The sequence below is a fragment of the Coccinella septempunctata genome, chromosome 3, assembly GCF_907165205.1.
Source record: "Coccinella septempunctata chromosome 3, icCocSept1.1, whole genome shotgun sequence".
Classification (NCBI taxonomy): domain Eukaryota; kingdom Metazoa; phylum Arthropoda; class Insecta; order Coleoptera; family Coccinellidae; genus Coccinella; species Coccinella septempunctata.
The window spans coordinates 4,339,220-4,355,290 of NC_058191.1; the positions used below are offsets into that span (position 1 = coordinate 4,339,220).

Genomic DNA, 16,071 nt, shown 5'->3' on the forward strand with positions numbered 1-16,071 from the left:
AGTCTGGTCCCGCTTGCAGCATCCTTGATGCTGTTGCAGAAGTTTTCCCATGTCTTCCTTTTGGCCTTTCCTTGTTATACAAGGGGTTCGTTCCAGAATCGCATCTTTTCAATCTGTTATGTCAATACCGTTCCTTTATTACGATCAGAGCAAAGTAACCTGAAAATCTGCTCGCTCACTTTCCTCCGAGATGCAATTCTGGAACTCTGGTAATGTGAGAGTTTGACGGTACACCTCCCACTCACCTGCTGATTTTGCTCGGTTGAATTTCTTCCGAACTTCTTTACGAAGTGTCTCTAGTTTAGTGTTCCAAGATACTTCCCTAAACGTAAGGCTAACTGGTGAAATAAAAAAAAGAAATATACATCTTTTCCGATATTTTATTGAACATTCAACATTTTATAAAGGTAAAGATATAGTCAAATTCTTCCACATATCAAATAAACCTTAACTTAAAGTATCACAGAATTTGACTTATATAAATAAAAAAAATACTAAACCAAACAACTTTCACAGACCAACACTGCAATTCATCGAAGAAAATTCAAAGTGAATCATATTGCAATCTTTCTTAAAAAATTATATTTATTAAACATGTTGAAAGTGAGCAATACGATAATTTGAAATTTTCGTCATAAATAAGCTAGTATTCTTTGGGATTCATACCTTGATTAGTAAACAACGCCGTTAATTATAACGTTATAAACCATGAAAACATAAATCAATATAAGGATAATACCAAAGGAACTTTTTCTATTCGTACCACTTGAAGTAATTGTATGAATCAAACGGAATGTTCAACTTTGAGCTGGGAAAAAGTTTTAGACACATAAACATCACAAGAATAAAAAAGTGCTGTACATAAATTTAAAATAGAATTCAAAGTAGGAGTTCAATTCAGATCATATAAATTTTTATCTGAGGAAAATTGAATAGGCTCAGTTATAGTTGAAAAATATTTTTATTGGAGAATTATTGAATGAAATAAAAAAGTTTGAGACTAGAGCAACACTACAGATATTTATATTAGTTTAACCAATGAACAAAAAAAAAACCAGTACATTCTCAACATATCCACTCGTTCCAGCACACAATATTCATAAGAGCGAAAATTTTCAGAATTGTCAAATAATTTTATTCCCACATAAAAAGTATGTTCTTATGCTATCACCAGTGGCTCATCGTCCGAAAAACCTTGAATTCTTGGTATGTCGTCTTCCAAGCCATGGTTATCATCGAAGGTTGCCGCATCTGACCTCGTGTCATAATGGGAATTCGTGAATCGCGAAAAGCTCCTTTGGAGCCTTCTATGCCTCACAAATAATACACCGATAGCAACAGAGAGTAGAACGAATAGAGTGACAACGGCAATTATTACCGTACTCACGCTACTCCTGGCTAAAGTAACGGATTTCTTGTAATCATTCGACATCGACACTCTCTCGGAGACTAAAGAAGTGAAATTCTCGTGGGTGATCAACCTAACCCCAAAGGTATACATGGTGCCCGTGAAATTAGTGTAGATAAACGGTGGTTTATCGACGAGATATCTCTCCGAGGAATTCTCATTGAAGGTATTCCCTGAAAAAAAAATACATACGTTGAAATGTCTGTTTGTTTCCCGAAAAATGTTGAAAGACTGTTTCTCTCTGTCGACTAGTGGTGGTCAGTGTCCCAGGATTTAAGTCTCCCCAGTTACAAGCGGATGAACAATGGGTCACAAGGCCAGAAGAAGAAGAATAAGAAAAGAGATATTTTGGCGAAGATATTCGGAGTTGAGCGATGAAAAATTTTCCGCAAGAGTTAGGAACAATTTTTTTTTCGGTTTGGTTTTCGTGCGTGATTACAATTGAATAAAACTTTTCTACAAGCGCTTGGAATAAACAGTGTGTACATGAAGCATGAAGTGACGTAACTTGCTAATATCTCGATTTCTGATAGGTTAACAAACAAAAAATAGTAACGCCTTTTTCTCGGGGTACTCGAGCGCCAGCTGTTCTTCAAAGGGAAAACAGCAAACCTACCCTGGTAGCTACGAGCCGAAGACAAGGTTTTGCGGTGTCTGGGGTGTTAAGCCCAGAATTCTCTGGAGAATTCTCTACAAAATTCTCGCAAGAAAAGGGCGGAGCCTATTTAGTACGCAACTGAACAGAGAATTCTACCGAAAGTGCGTATGTAACGGTACATAATTCACGGCGCATGAAATCTCGAGTAAATTTTCTAGAGAATTCTCGGCTGTTGCAAACGGGCTTTAGCGACAACCAGTGAAAGTCAAAATCAATGTACACAAATTATATTTCTCGACTCGTAAAAGGAAACACAAATAACACTATTACAAAATCCGTACAGTGAAAGACTCGATATAATGGGTTGAACGGAAACAGTCTACTTTATATACTTGAACAGCCCATGTACCACAAGCTCACGACTCGACAATAATCCCGTTTTTCCTGCCTTATATTTAAGTCGAATAGTTGAAAATTTGTACCAAAGATGATCAGTATTCTCTGTATGAACATCTTGTTAACACGAAAACTGTCGGGTGTAATTAGATTGCCGACAACGCCTCATCTAATTCGACATCGATAAGTTGTCGATCGATCGTGGTACCACTGGTTTATCTCGGAATCAGATACAAACGACAATATTAGTGAATTTACAGAGCAAAACGGAAGAAATGAAACAGTGGATCCGATCTCAAACGTGATACGGGAGTCACGGACGAGTTCGCCAGCCAGAACCTAAGACGCACACTTAACGGACAAATATCGGACCTCAGCCGGGTTAGGGGATGAAATAAGACGGCACAGATTCACTTAGCTTACCCCTAGGTGCGTTCTGCACCCCCTGATTATCCGGGCCAGCGAGGTGCTTTAATAACAGCGGAGGTGAGTGTTGGAAAACAAGGGACGAAAGAGGGTTAGCCACTCCAATGTGCGTTCTGCACCCCCTGAGTATCCACACCAGCGGGGTGCTTCAATAGCAGTAGGAGTGGACGTTGGGGAGTAAGGCATGAAGGAAGTTTTTGCCACTTCAAAGTGCGTTCTGCACCCCCGAGTATCCATGCCAGTAGGGTGCTTTACTAGCAGTAGGATGGAGAACTGTGATATAGGAAGGGTGGAAAGGGAAGCTGAAGTTCCAACAATATAAAAAAAGGAGTGTCGTCTTACCTATAGTTTCGGTACGGGCACTTGCACTCGGAAATTCAAAAAACCAAACAAAAGAAAAAAATGACTGACTGGTGAAAAAGAAATGAAAAGAAAACCTAAACTTCTTTAACGGCGGAGAAAGCAGATGAAAACTCTTCGGGGCAGTTAATCGTAAGTGAAGTTGATTTTATAGCCACAGGGGGGGAATGGAGGAGTTCCCTACATGTTGGCCAACCTAGAAAAAGGTCTACCAACGGGGAATGATTGCTTTCTAACGAAACCTACTTCATTCTTTCCGCAATGATCAAATATATTCATGAAATTCTACCGAGCTTTCTAGAGTTTACTGTTGAAAAGAAAAAAAGATTTTCATAACTACTTCTTATGACAATTGACATATTTCATTGGCAAATGTCATTTTTACTGATAAAGAAGAAAGAAGTAAAAGAGTAATCTGTGAACATTTACGCCATTTATGGTTATGTTATGTGCAAAGTTTTGGTTATGTGCATAATCTTTGCTTGAACCATAGACTTAATGTTATGTCTATGATATAACCAAAACTTTGCGATAACCTAACAGATTACTTTTTCCTTCTTGACATTTGCCGACGAAACATGTCAATTGTCACAAGAAGAAGTAACACCAACATAAATTTCAACCAATCAGCAATCGAGGTTATGAAAATCTTTTTTTCTCTTTAACAGTAAACTCTAGAAAGCTATGTAGAATATCATAAATATATTTGATCATGGCGGAAAGAATGAAGTAGGTTTCGTTAGGAAGCAATCATTCTCCGTTGGTAGACCTTTTAGACCTTTTTCTAGGTTGGCCAACATGTAGGGAACTCCTCCATTAGATGTGCCCCGGCTGTCGAAAATCGGTAAAATTTGCGTCGATGAAGACGTCTTAATTTCGACTTATCTGTGATAGCGAACATAAAACACGGTTATCTTCCAATTCAGGATGTTTTATACGGTGCGACATCGTTTTTCAGAACTGAAAACGGAATAAAAACGGTGCGGAATGTTTACAATTCCGAACGATGTCGGAATCCTGAATTGGAAACTGAAAATATTCCTCTCAAAATTAATTTAAAATAAAATTACTTAAAATGAAACTTAAAGATTATTCTAAAATGAGGGCGTATTTTTGCCTGAAAAATACCCCTTTCATTACAAAATGTTGAATGAAAGTTAATAGACTTATTTCCTGAAACTTTTTAGGGTTTTCACTCCCAATCTCTGGAACAAAATCAATAAAAAAATTGAAATAAACGATTTGCTTCTGCGTAAATTCTTGCACTAATTTCTCAGGAGCAAATCAAGTAGAAAAAATTGCTGCCTGACAATGAACTGAAAAGAAGAACTTTGAAATTATAATTATATATAGTAACGTTTCGGAGTCTATATCAGACATCTTCATCAGACGAATATAAATTTCCGAAAATCTGAGAGTTTTTGAGTCATCGATGAAAATATTCACATAAATCATTACAAACTAGTGCTGATAATACCTCTAACGACGGCATGAAAAAAAAAAGACTGGTAAAATAAGGGACTTTTCGAATCTGAAAAATGTTTCTTCGTCATGTAAGTGTGCAAATGAATAAAGTATGAAAAAAAATCACAAGGGATATGAAATGATGAATATTACCTGGTGTTACTACTACTTCATATTTGTAGGACCCAACAAGTGGCGATAGCTTCCGTTCCTGCCAATAGAGTATGTAACTGCCGTTGTTTTCCACCCAAACTTTGACTTCATACGGTGGTAATATCGGTGGTGCGTAATAAACCATTGGTGCGGTGAACTGTGCACCCGTCTCGTTAGTTGACACGCTCACGTTGTAGATGCCTCCGTAAGAAACGTCGAAAACATGCTGTACGAAAGGTGTACCATCGATTTTCTTCTTGCCGAACCGTGAAGTTTTGTTCGTTATCTGATTATACACTTTGATCTGAAAAACGGATGTACAGTTCCAATTAATCAACATAGAACGCAGGATATCCGAAATCTTCATCAACATCATCGAAAATACTGAATTATAATAATAATTTATTCATAGTTGTACAATCAAGGTGTACACAATAAATAATTACCGTCAAGACTTTAAACGGTTTGTCGAAAGTATTTACATACAAGGTGAGTAACCAAAACATATAAATGCAGAATACTCACAATATAACTCACGCCCTCTGACGTCTCACAGGATGGTATCCACCTAAGCTTCATCCTCAGAGGATTTCCATCGTCTTTGGTGACCGTTAATTTTTTCGGTGGTGCTTTTGGATCTGGAGACGTGGTGAGTTCGATCCAATTTCGTGAAAGGGGTCCGTAACCAAGAGGACCAACAACGCCTACTGTGAAGGTGTAAGTTTCGCATGCTGCCAACTGAGATATGGTCGCAGTAAGATTGGTAGTTTCGAGTTTTGGTTCTGTAAATTAATTTAAAAAAGCTGTAAATTCCCCATGATTCCTCATAGTTCCTGAAAACTGCAGCAAACGAACATTTTTTTACTTTACCACTATTATACGAAGGTCCTTCAACAGTTGTGTTATACAGAGTGATTAAAAGAAACGAACAAAATTGGTATTTACTTTTCGTAGAGAAAACATACTCGAATAAGTCAAATTTCATTTCACATTTAACAACTTTTCATGTATGTATAATTGAGAAGTTTATGCACGCCAAACGAGGGATGGAGAGTAGTTGAGTTTTTTAAATGGCAATCCTAACATTTTGTGTCACAAATGCATAGACCTTCTGTTGCTGATGTCATTGATTAGGCTTTCTATCAAACCTTTTTTATTTAGGGATGAAATGCTTCAACTTACCGAGTTTGTCCTAATTTTTACTTCGAGTATTTTAAGGTCTATGATATATACTTTAGGAGTAATTGATATTTTTGAAGTGTTATCGAAAACACGTCTTTTTCATAGTCGATGAAAAAGTACAGGGTGGGCAAAATTCGATGGGATTGATAGGCAGCTCTGTAACTTTCAAAAGTTTGTTAGTGGCCAAAACCGCATCCCTCCATCTTCTTTTGTTTTCAAGTTATAAGTGAAAACTCATTTTTCGCCTTTATTTCGTAAACTGTCAGTGATATCGTCAAAGATTTTTTCAGTTCGCCACTTCAGTGGAAAATAAAAGTTATCACTATACTTCTATTCTTTTTTAATATAATTTTGACTTTCTCATTTAACTCAATTGTTGTATAAATAACTATTAATGCTCGTTACATAAAGTTACTATTAATGCTCGTTGCATAAAGTAACGATTAAGGCAATGAATTAGGTACTCTTATTCAAGATCGCTGAATGAAAATGTCTACTTACTGTTGAATAAGTCCATCGCTTCAATTCCATAGTAAACACCATAAATCCAATCGGCATTTCTGTCATCATGAAGTTTTTCCCATGTGAGAACAGCCTCGGTAGAATTGATTGTTCCCCGTATATTGCCAATTTCGGGAAGGGGTTTGCCCTTGATTATATGCGCCACGATTACAGCCGGACCAGAAAAATGCTTCTTGTAAGCATAGATCTACAATCATGAATAGAGTGATTTGAACTATCGAATAATAGAAACACTTTCATTATTTCCGAAATTGCAGCGTCATAGGGAACTCTGACGATTTGTCAAAATCAGCTAAGCATTCGCTGTCGTGGGGCACACAAGATTTTCCCTTCATTGATTCGCATGCTGTTTTGGTCGAGTATTGTGTTTTGTGTATGTTTTTGGAAAAAATGTTCTTCCCTACGTTAGATTAGAGTGATTAGACTATAACTTTCTAAGAAATGCCTCTTTACACTGATAATAAAAAGCTTTGTGTGCCCCACGGCAATGAAGGGTCAGCTGATTTTGACAAATCGTTAGAGTACCCTATTATACATGGCGTTTCAGTTTCAAGGTTCAGTCAATTCGGGATCTCATTCCTCAGGCCCGTTTGCACCAATCCCCCTTAAAAGGAGTACTTAACTAAGCCTCGTTTAAAGTTATAATGGACGCTTAATTTTATTCCCAGTTGCACGACTGTGGCTTAACAGAATCTTAGGTAAGGGGTCCTTAAGTTTTTATTTCTAGTGATATTTCAGTTTTTTATTTTGGTGCAACTTCATCCTAGTCCAATAAAGCCATTTCATTGGTTGGCCGGATGCCGATGATCGTTGTCATTTCATTAACCTAACTTTATTGTCCTGTCAGTCAATGTCAAGGATATTATTATAATATTATTAAAGAGTAACAACGTTTTGTTGTTGAATTAGCATTAATATTGATAATGATTATCATTTGATTTAAAAGGTTCCTAAGTTTACATAAGTACAACACTTTCTTTGTAAGATGATTTTATGATACAGAGATTCTATGGACAGTTGGTCTATTAGGCCCGTTTGCACCAACCCTCCTTGAAATGAGTACTTAACTAAGCGTAGCTTAAAGTTAATGGACGCTTAGTTTTATTTCCAGTTGCACGACTGAGGCTTAACAGAATCTTAAGTAAGGGGCCCTTAAGTTTTTTTATTTTGGTGCAACTTCATACTAGTACAATAAAGCCTTTTCATTGGTTGGCCGGTTGAAGATGATCGTTGTCATTTCATTAACCTAACTTTATTGTCCTGTCAGTCATTGTCAAGTAAACTATTATATTATTATCAAAGAGTGACAACTTTTTGTTGCTGAATTAGCATTATTATTGATAATGAAATGGATTGTCAAATAAAGGGTACTTGACGTTATTAGAAAAACCACAGCAGTTCTGCAGTCAGTTTATGAGTTCAACAAATTATTTAGGTTAGAATCCCGCCCTTAAATACCTAAGTGGTCATTACAGGAGCGCCTAAATTTAAGGCTAGCTTTAGCCATTTAAATGTCACTTAACAGTTGGTGCAACGTAATTTAAGTTAAGGGTTCATTTTAAGGGACACTTAACACTAAGTGCGTTTAGTGCAAACGGGTCTGAGGCATTGATTCCGAGTTCACAATCTAAACAAGATTTTATCACGCAGAGAACAATTTTCAATCTGAAATTTCGAACATCCTGCAGAGGAACATTCAAAAGAAACAATATTCTCACACTACCGGAATTGTACAGGGTCGGCAAAATTCGTTGTCTACTGAGAGGATCTCGAGAACTATAAGAGCTAGAAGAAACGATGCAAACTTAGCGCCCTATCATCAGTCGAATTTCTCTTTATCTCCAGTGTTTGCGACTGAGTAACACGAATCAACTCCTCGTGAACTTGATACCTTTCTGTCTCAAGTGCTCTGAAGTATCACATTTCCTTGAATAAATGCCTTTGCAGCGTCTGGCTGCAACAATGTATATCCGCGGAATACATCGTTCAAATTATCCCAAATCAATTCCAAATTCCCATAGTCCGATTTATTACAGATAAGGATACAGTATTTCGGACAAGCTGACTTTGATAGGAGTGCTGAGGGACACGAAAGTGTTGGTTAAGTTCATGTTTTTGTGATTTCGAGTGATTTCTATAAATCCTCATAAATTTTCTGAGGAAATATCGTGCAGTGAATATTATTTATCCATCACTGGTGATATAAGAGTGGGTTATGATAGAAAACTTACTATTATTGACAATAATGACTCATACAATTCAAATTGTACATCATAAATGTCATGGATGGCAAAAAACCTAATAGGTGTGTCATCTGAAATTAGAAGGAAGTCGCCAAGATCTGAAAATATTTCAGGGAGAAAATGTATTCTCGAAAACCTCAACATGCAAATTTTCCAGCCCAAAATTTCGATTAGTTTTCCATAAAAGACATCGCGATGAATCACCTTGTGTATAACAATGTGAAATGTCAACATGTCAATGACTTTAACCACTAGCGAAATATTCTATCCAAATTAATTTCTCAAGAAAAAGTACCAGCAGATTCGTGTGAAATCCGAAACTTTGTAGAGAATCTTGAAATAATACAATACTAAAAGCCAAGAAATATGTTCAAGAACAAAATACATAACAACCATCATAATTCCACAGCATGAAATACGAATTTTTCGAACGCATGTTACGATTTCTGTATGGCCCCTCATGAAGAATGCGTAGGGCAGTCAAAATGAATACAACACGCTACCACATGGCATCAATGGTAATGTATAAAAAAAATCGGAGGCATTATTATATACTCACTTTGAATTGGTGTGTTACACCAGGCGAAAGATTACTAATGGTAATCTTGTTTTCCTTGGTAGTTTGTGGTTCCAATTTTGGATAAGCATGATTTGTTATAGTTACATCTACATGAAAACCTTCCGGTTGTACCCCTGTATAATTCCATGCCAGTGTTATGCTGCTATTGGTCACTCCTATAACCGTCACATTCTCAAGACTATTCAGATTGGTATTCTTATCGAATGTGAAGGTAACGACTTCAGACGGTTGACTTTTGTGCAGTCCGTTATGGGCTATGACCTGTAAGGTAAATAATTGCAGAATAAAATGATGCTCGAAATTCGTTATTGAAATTCACTTACAAAGAAAGAATATACCATGTCATGCTCAAATTCTTCTGACAGAATATATGTTGTGTTGGTCCTTTTGTGTAATTGAATGTTTCTGGAAAAATTCGGATCTGCCGAACGTAATCCTATTTCGTAGGAATTTATGATGCCGTTTGGCGACTGTGGTTTATTCCAAGAAATGAAAACATGAGAGCTGTCCAGCTGTTTGACGGTAACATTATAAGGTTCAGAAGGAACACCTGCAAAAAAAATCGATTTGAACAAAAAGTAGATTGTATAAAATCATAGAACATTTTTAGTATCATTTATAGGTCCTCATTAAACTCTTGAATTATTAAACCATTGTCAGATGTGGTAATTTAGAATTGTTGAAATGACAAACTTTGATTCATTCAGTTAAGTGTACTAACAAGCACTCAACTAGCTTAACTGAAACCATTTGTTGATTTTGAACCACGATCAACTATTCGAGAAATATTCAACAAATATTTCAACGGTAGATTCTTCACGTCAAAAGAAACACTTTTTTCCCATACTATTTTTTCCGATTCGGCCCTGATGAAAAGATATAGCGATTTTAAGTTTTAATAATAATCTGTGCCATTCCTGGAAAAACAATATTACCTCCAGAATAATTAGATAAATCTGTGACACTACACATCTCTCATGAAGATTTGTATTCGGTCAAATTACCCTATTTTTCGAATTTCAACAGGAATTTTTTATTTTTGAATATTACTCGAAAACAGCGCATTATACTAGAAAATATGAGGAATACTTTTATTTTAAAAAAGGTTCAAATATTCATAAGGTAACGGTCAACATATTTTCAAGAATTGTTTTTTTTAATTCTTGGTATTTTTATGGTACGTAATGGTCATAATGAGAAAACTGGAAGACGTAAACGATATCTTGTGAAAATATCCAGCAAATAAATGAAAAACTTTTTAAAATAACATTTTCTTATGGTTCTTCAACAGCCTGTATCTTTTGAATCATGCCAATTCAGAAATACGGTAAAGGAAAAAAGTGTTTTTTTGGCCTCAAGAATCTACTGTTAAAATACTGATTCAAAGATTCACGCTGTATACAGGGTGTCCCACAGTGGGTGGCCTATTACTTGTTTAAGAAAACCGTTCTGTTCTGATAATTTGGGTACTAGGATTTGCGCTTCTGATCTATCGGACCAAAATATTTTCAATGTTGCAACGTTGCCACTTTTACACAAAAATACTAGATTAGTATTCAGTTATTTCAAATGGGACACCGTATTTATTATAACTTTTTTCGCTTCTCTATCCCCATCTGAGTATTTTTGTCTAGTACTTCCCCATCCTTATTCAACATACATTCGGAGATATTAACGGTTTTCCACAAAAAATTGCCGAAAACGTGGATACAATGAGAATTTCTAGCATAATTGTAAGCCAAAATCTCCACAATCTTAGGTGTAGGAGTTGTCACCCCTAAATTCTTAATAGGGAATAGAGGGTGAGCTATACCTCAAATGGAAGACAATAGTATTATCTAGAGGGACATATTGGGCCATATGCATAAAGAAGTAGTAAATGCTTTCACTTCAGTTTATTGAAAGGAAATTATACATCTTATAAGCAACTGACAAAGATAGTATTATAGTAAAAGCAAATACTCTTCTTTATGCATACGACTCAATGTCTTCCAAGTGAGGTTTAGCTCACCCTCTATTCCCTATTAAGAATTTAGGGGTGATAGCCCCTACACCTAAGTTTGAGAAGATTTCGGCTTACAATTTTGCTCAAAATATGCCCCCTCCCTTTAAAAATTTACCCTTCCGGCATTTTCTCTGAAAATATCCTTGTCGCAACATAATTGGCTTGGCAAGTTTTCTAATTGTCACCCTGTACAGGGTGGGCAAAATTGGTGATACCTGAACTACAACTTTTTCAACCCAACGAGATAGAGAAAAATGCATGGCACATTACTGTCGTCTTTTTTCAAGAAACATCATTAGTTTCTCGAAAAAAGATGACATGAATGGCACATCCATTTTTCTCTATCTCGTTGGGTTAAAAAGCTGTAGTTCAGCCCACCCTGTACATAAAAAATGATAATCATCCCCTCACCATCTTAAATTATTGTAAACCTAGGATCTGAAAGGCTTACCTTCTTTGGTGCTCGCTATCAAGTAATTAGCTGGTGGGAATATAACGCTCGTGTTTCTGTTCCTAACGTAAACGGTCAGGTTGTAAGAGGTGAAAGGCTTCAAATCATTAAAGAAGTATTGAGATTCCTCCGTCCATGTCATGTTTCGCCATTTGTTCTCATGCTCTACACTGATACTAGGCAAGAAATCCAATATTGTTTCTAAAGGCATCGGAAGCCACCAATAAAACGATATGCTCGTCTCATTTTTACCATCTGCTCCCATCTGAAGAACCTGAATAAAATTTTTCGGTGAATTCTATACCACTAACCGCGAGATATGAAGGATTATGCGCATGTTCAAAACTTTCCCAAATTCTTACAATGTGTTAACTCCTTTATTTTATTACATTTTTAGATGCCCCACCAAATTTTATACGAGGATGTATTGATATCTAGTTAGCCTAGACCAGTGTGAAGTTTGAGGTCAAAAAAGTAAACCAGAGTTACGCAATGAGGGCTACCGCGTGTGAATTCGCCGCTAGATGTGCTAGTGTAGCGTGAGGTCCAAATCATAGACTCAACTATATGATTAATATTAAGTTTGTGGTCTCCATATATCTATAATACTTTTATTGATATTACGTGTTTAATGCTATAAAAGAAGTGAAGTTAAATCATTGTCAGAAAGGGACTTACACACATGACGAACAAGATATTGATTAGTAACCAAATATTTCTATATTCAATTTCTCCAATATTATGATCTGTGAAATGACAAGTCCCCGTCATCGTAGATAAACAAATCTTGCATTAGTTTGTCTATGTTCAGGACCTCACTCTACAAAGGCGCCAACTGGTGAGCAAAAAAGCGGTAGCCCCCATTGATTAAAAGAAAGAAGATGTCCACCGAAATTGTGAAAATCGAAAAATTGCAGCATCGAACCATCATCAAGTATCTGTATTTAAAAGGGTTAAGAGGTAAGCAGATTCACGAAGATATGCTTAATACCCTTGAAGATCAATGTCCTTCATATGTGACTTTGAAAAATTGGACTGCAAGCTTCAAAAGAGTTAAATTTTCCATTGAAAATGATGACCGATCAGGAAGGCCAGTTTCTGTGATAGTCCTCGAAAATATCGATGCAGTTCATGACATGATTTTATCAGAACGTCGAATTGGGCTAAAACGGATATCTGAAGCACTGAATATTTCATATGAACGCGTTCATCATATAGTTCACGTTAATTTGGATATGAGAAAAATTGCTGCAAAATGGATCCCCAAATGTTTGAATGTTGACCAAAAGCGTGCAAGGGTAGAAGCATCGCGTTCGATCTGTGCTCGATTTGATAACGATGTAGACTTCTTAAACCGAATTGTTACTATGGATGAGACTTGGGTACATTTCTACGATCCAGAAACAAAAGGTCCTTTCGTTTGCATAAAAATTATAGCATTTTTCTACACACGATTTTAATATTAGTGAGCTGATTGAATTTACACCAGTGTATAGGAGGTGTATAGTTGGGTGTAACTCTGAGGGATCACATAAGAAAGGAAGATCTAAGAAAAAGAACTGGCGTAGAAGATGTTATCACCGTTGTGGCAAGACTCAAATGGAACTGGGCAGGTCATGTCGCACGGATGAGAGGAGATCGGTGGACGAAGCGATTGTTGGAGTGGAGACCGCGAGCGGACAAGAGAAGTAGAGGAAGACCGCCTACACGCTGGACAGACGACATAAAAAGAATATCCAATAACTGGGTTCGGAAAGCACAGAACAGAAGAGAGTGGTATAGAATGGGAGAGACCTATGTCCAACAATGGACGCAAAGGGTTGCGTGATGATGATGATAGGAGTTGTAGTTCATCTACATCTCCTTTTGACTATGTGTAGATGAACTACACTTCCACTACGCTGGTGTAAATCAAATCTAATGTAGAAAAGTGCTACACTTTTCATGCAAACGAAAGGACCTAAAGCAACGATCGATAGAATGGCGGCACTCTGGTTCTCCAAGACCTAAGAAGTTTCGTGTCCAACAATCTGCTGGAAAAGTTCTTGCTTCAGTTGTTTGGGATAGCCATGGAGTAATCATGATTGATTTTTTAGATAAGGGTCGAACAATAACCGGAGATTACTATTCGACATTTCTGACCACTCTACGTGAAAAAATCAAAGAGAAAACACGCCGAATGCTATCCAAAGGTGTTTTGTTTTTGTAGGACAACGCCCCTGTACACAACAATCTCATGTTGCCATGCAAAAAATTCGTGATTTAGGATTTGAATTACTGAAACATCCCCCTTATTCATCAGATTTGACTCCATCCGACTATCATCTCTTTTCTCAACTGAAGAAAAGTTTATACGGTCGTAAATTTTCTTCCAACGAAAAGGTAATGAAAGCTGTGGAGGTCTGGTTTGCAGAGCAAGAAGAAACATTGTTTTTGAAAGATCTAGAGACGTTGCAAGTTCGCTGTTATAAATGTATCCATTTAAGAGGAGAATATGTTGAGTAATAAAATATTTCGTCATTGAAATTTTGTTTGGTTCTATAGTAGGCTAAGAATTTTTCAATACATCCTCGTTCAATGGAGGATTACAATTTAAATGGAACCATCAAATTATAATTGACATTGCCGCAACTAGATGTTGGTTATTTTTTTTTGGATAATTGATAATCGTTCCTTTGGAAATCAATAAAGTAATCACCTGGTAAACCCTAGTGACGTTGACACAATGAAGTTCGTCAAATCCATCGATGCAATCCCTCCGACCGTCACACATCAGAGATAGGGGTAGACATCGGCTACTGTCGCAAGGAAACAGACCAACTGCACAGCTTGGCGCTTCTGGGGCCTTGGGCAAGTGAAGATCACAATTCAATTCGTCCGTACCATCGGGGCAGTCCGTTTTGTTGTCGCATACAAATTCTTTCTGAAGAGGAATTAATACATTGTTCAACAAATACTGAAGAAACACAGAAATTTACTTTTCTACTGAAATTGCATTCGTGTTTTTCACTAACAGTAATAATTTTTAATTTGGAAGCTACTGCCGAGCCTAATCATCCTACTTTTGAACTTTGTTAAGGATGTAACTTCATGACGAACAACAGAGTGTATTTAGGTGAGGCTTTTTTCAACAGAAAGTAGAACTGGTCAAAATAAGCGTTTCACCAAGAAGAAAAAGATTAGTGAAATAGATTCTATTACGACCCTAGATCATTATTTGTTATCTGAATTATTGCAAAGGAATGGGAAAAACTTTGTTCAACATAAATTGCACGATAGACTTGATGCAACTAATAAAATAGACTCGGAAGTACTGAACTATTCGTTTTTCCGATTTGGGATTCACCTTTCACAGTCACTTACTAGAAATTCAATAAAATTTTGTCGAACTTCTAGGGGTTGCAGCTCAGCCATCTTGAAATTTTATATTGACAATTTTCGGTGAAATGACTTATTTTAATGACTTCTACCTTCTGTCAAAAAAATTCCTAACCTTTGAAAACACCCTGTATATTCTCAAGGTCAATTTATAATTTTACTAAATACCTGGATGCAACTGCCATCCTTCCTGCATCTGAAGTGCTTGTTATCGCAGGTGCTCGAACAATTAGCCTCATCCTCCCCTCCTAGACAATCTGGGTAACCGTCGCACAGCCAACTGCTCAGTATGCAATTACCGTCTGAGCACTGGAACTGGTTTTGACCGCAGGCCCTCGGTTGACCGTTGGGCGTAGGCTGGGTTGGCGTTGGAGATGTCGAAGCCTCGTTATTTTGGCAGCCCTGTTCGTCGCTACCATCGCCGCAGTCGTCGGAGTGATCGCATTTCCACCAATAAGGGATGCATTTTTCGTTCCTACACTTGAACATCCATTCGGTACAGGTGCCGTTCTTCGAGCGAAATGAAAGAAAGAATTTCAGATGAGTACGATTATTCATTATGACATTTCACAATTTATAATGATTGAAGTAAGGGTTCAATGACTCATTATAAATATTGAAGACTCTAGGATTGTTCGTAGAGTGGTTCACAGCAGTTGTGAATTGTACAGAGCAAGCGCAAAATTGGTGATACTGAACTACAACTTCTTCAAACCAACGAGATAGAGGAAAATGCATGGCACATTGCGGTCGTCTTTTTTCGAGAAACTAATGAAGCCATCAACTGCATTGCTCTATCTTCTTTTGTTTTCGAGTTATAGGTCAAAATTGAAATTTCAACTTTGGTCATTATCTCCGTTTCTGTTTGAGCTAGGATGTTGAAATGAAAACGTTATACAGACACT

General features: G+C 36.9%; 1 protein-coding gene across 1 annotated transcript in view; it reads right to left on the bottom strand.

Annotated features, from left to right (window-relative positions):
- Positions 1 to 362: 362 nt before the first annotated feature.
- Positions 363 to 16,071, bottom strand: part of LOC123310594 (sortilin-related receptor-like) — a 50,333-nt gene continuing 34,624 nt past the window's right edge. Inside the window, exons 14-22 of the mRNA XM_044894144.1 lie at positions 15,335 to 15,676; positions 14,487 to 14,711; positions 11,789 to 12,062; positions 9,656 to 9,882; positions 9,312 to 9,593; positions 6,489 to 6,696; positions 5,331 to 5,587; positions 4,806 to 5,109; positions 363 to 1,581 (exon numbers count right to left, since the gene is read on the bottom strand). Coding sequence (XP_044750079.1) covers positions 1,160 to 1,581; positions 4,806 to 5,109; positions 5,331 to 5,587; positions 6,489 to 6,696; positions 9,312 to 9,593; positions 9,656 to 9,882; positions 11,789 to 12,062; positions 14,487 to 14,711; positions 15,335 to 15,676 — 2,541 coding nt within the window. The 3' untranslated portion in view covers positions 363 to 1,159. The remainder of the gene's footprint in view (positions 1,582 to 4,805; positions 5,110 to 5,330; positions 5,588 to 6,488; positions 6,697 to 9,311; positions 9,594 to 9,655; positions 9,883 to 11,788; positions 12,063 to 14,486; positions 14,712 to 15,334; positions 15,677 to 16,071) is intronic.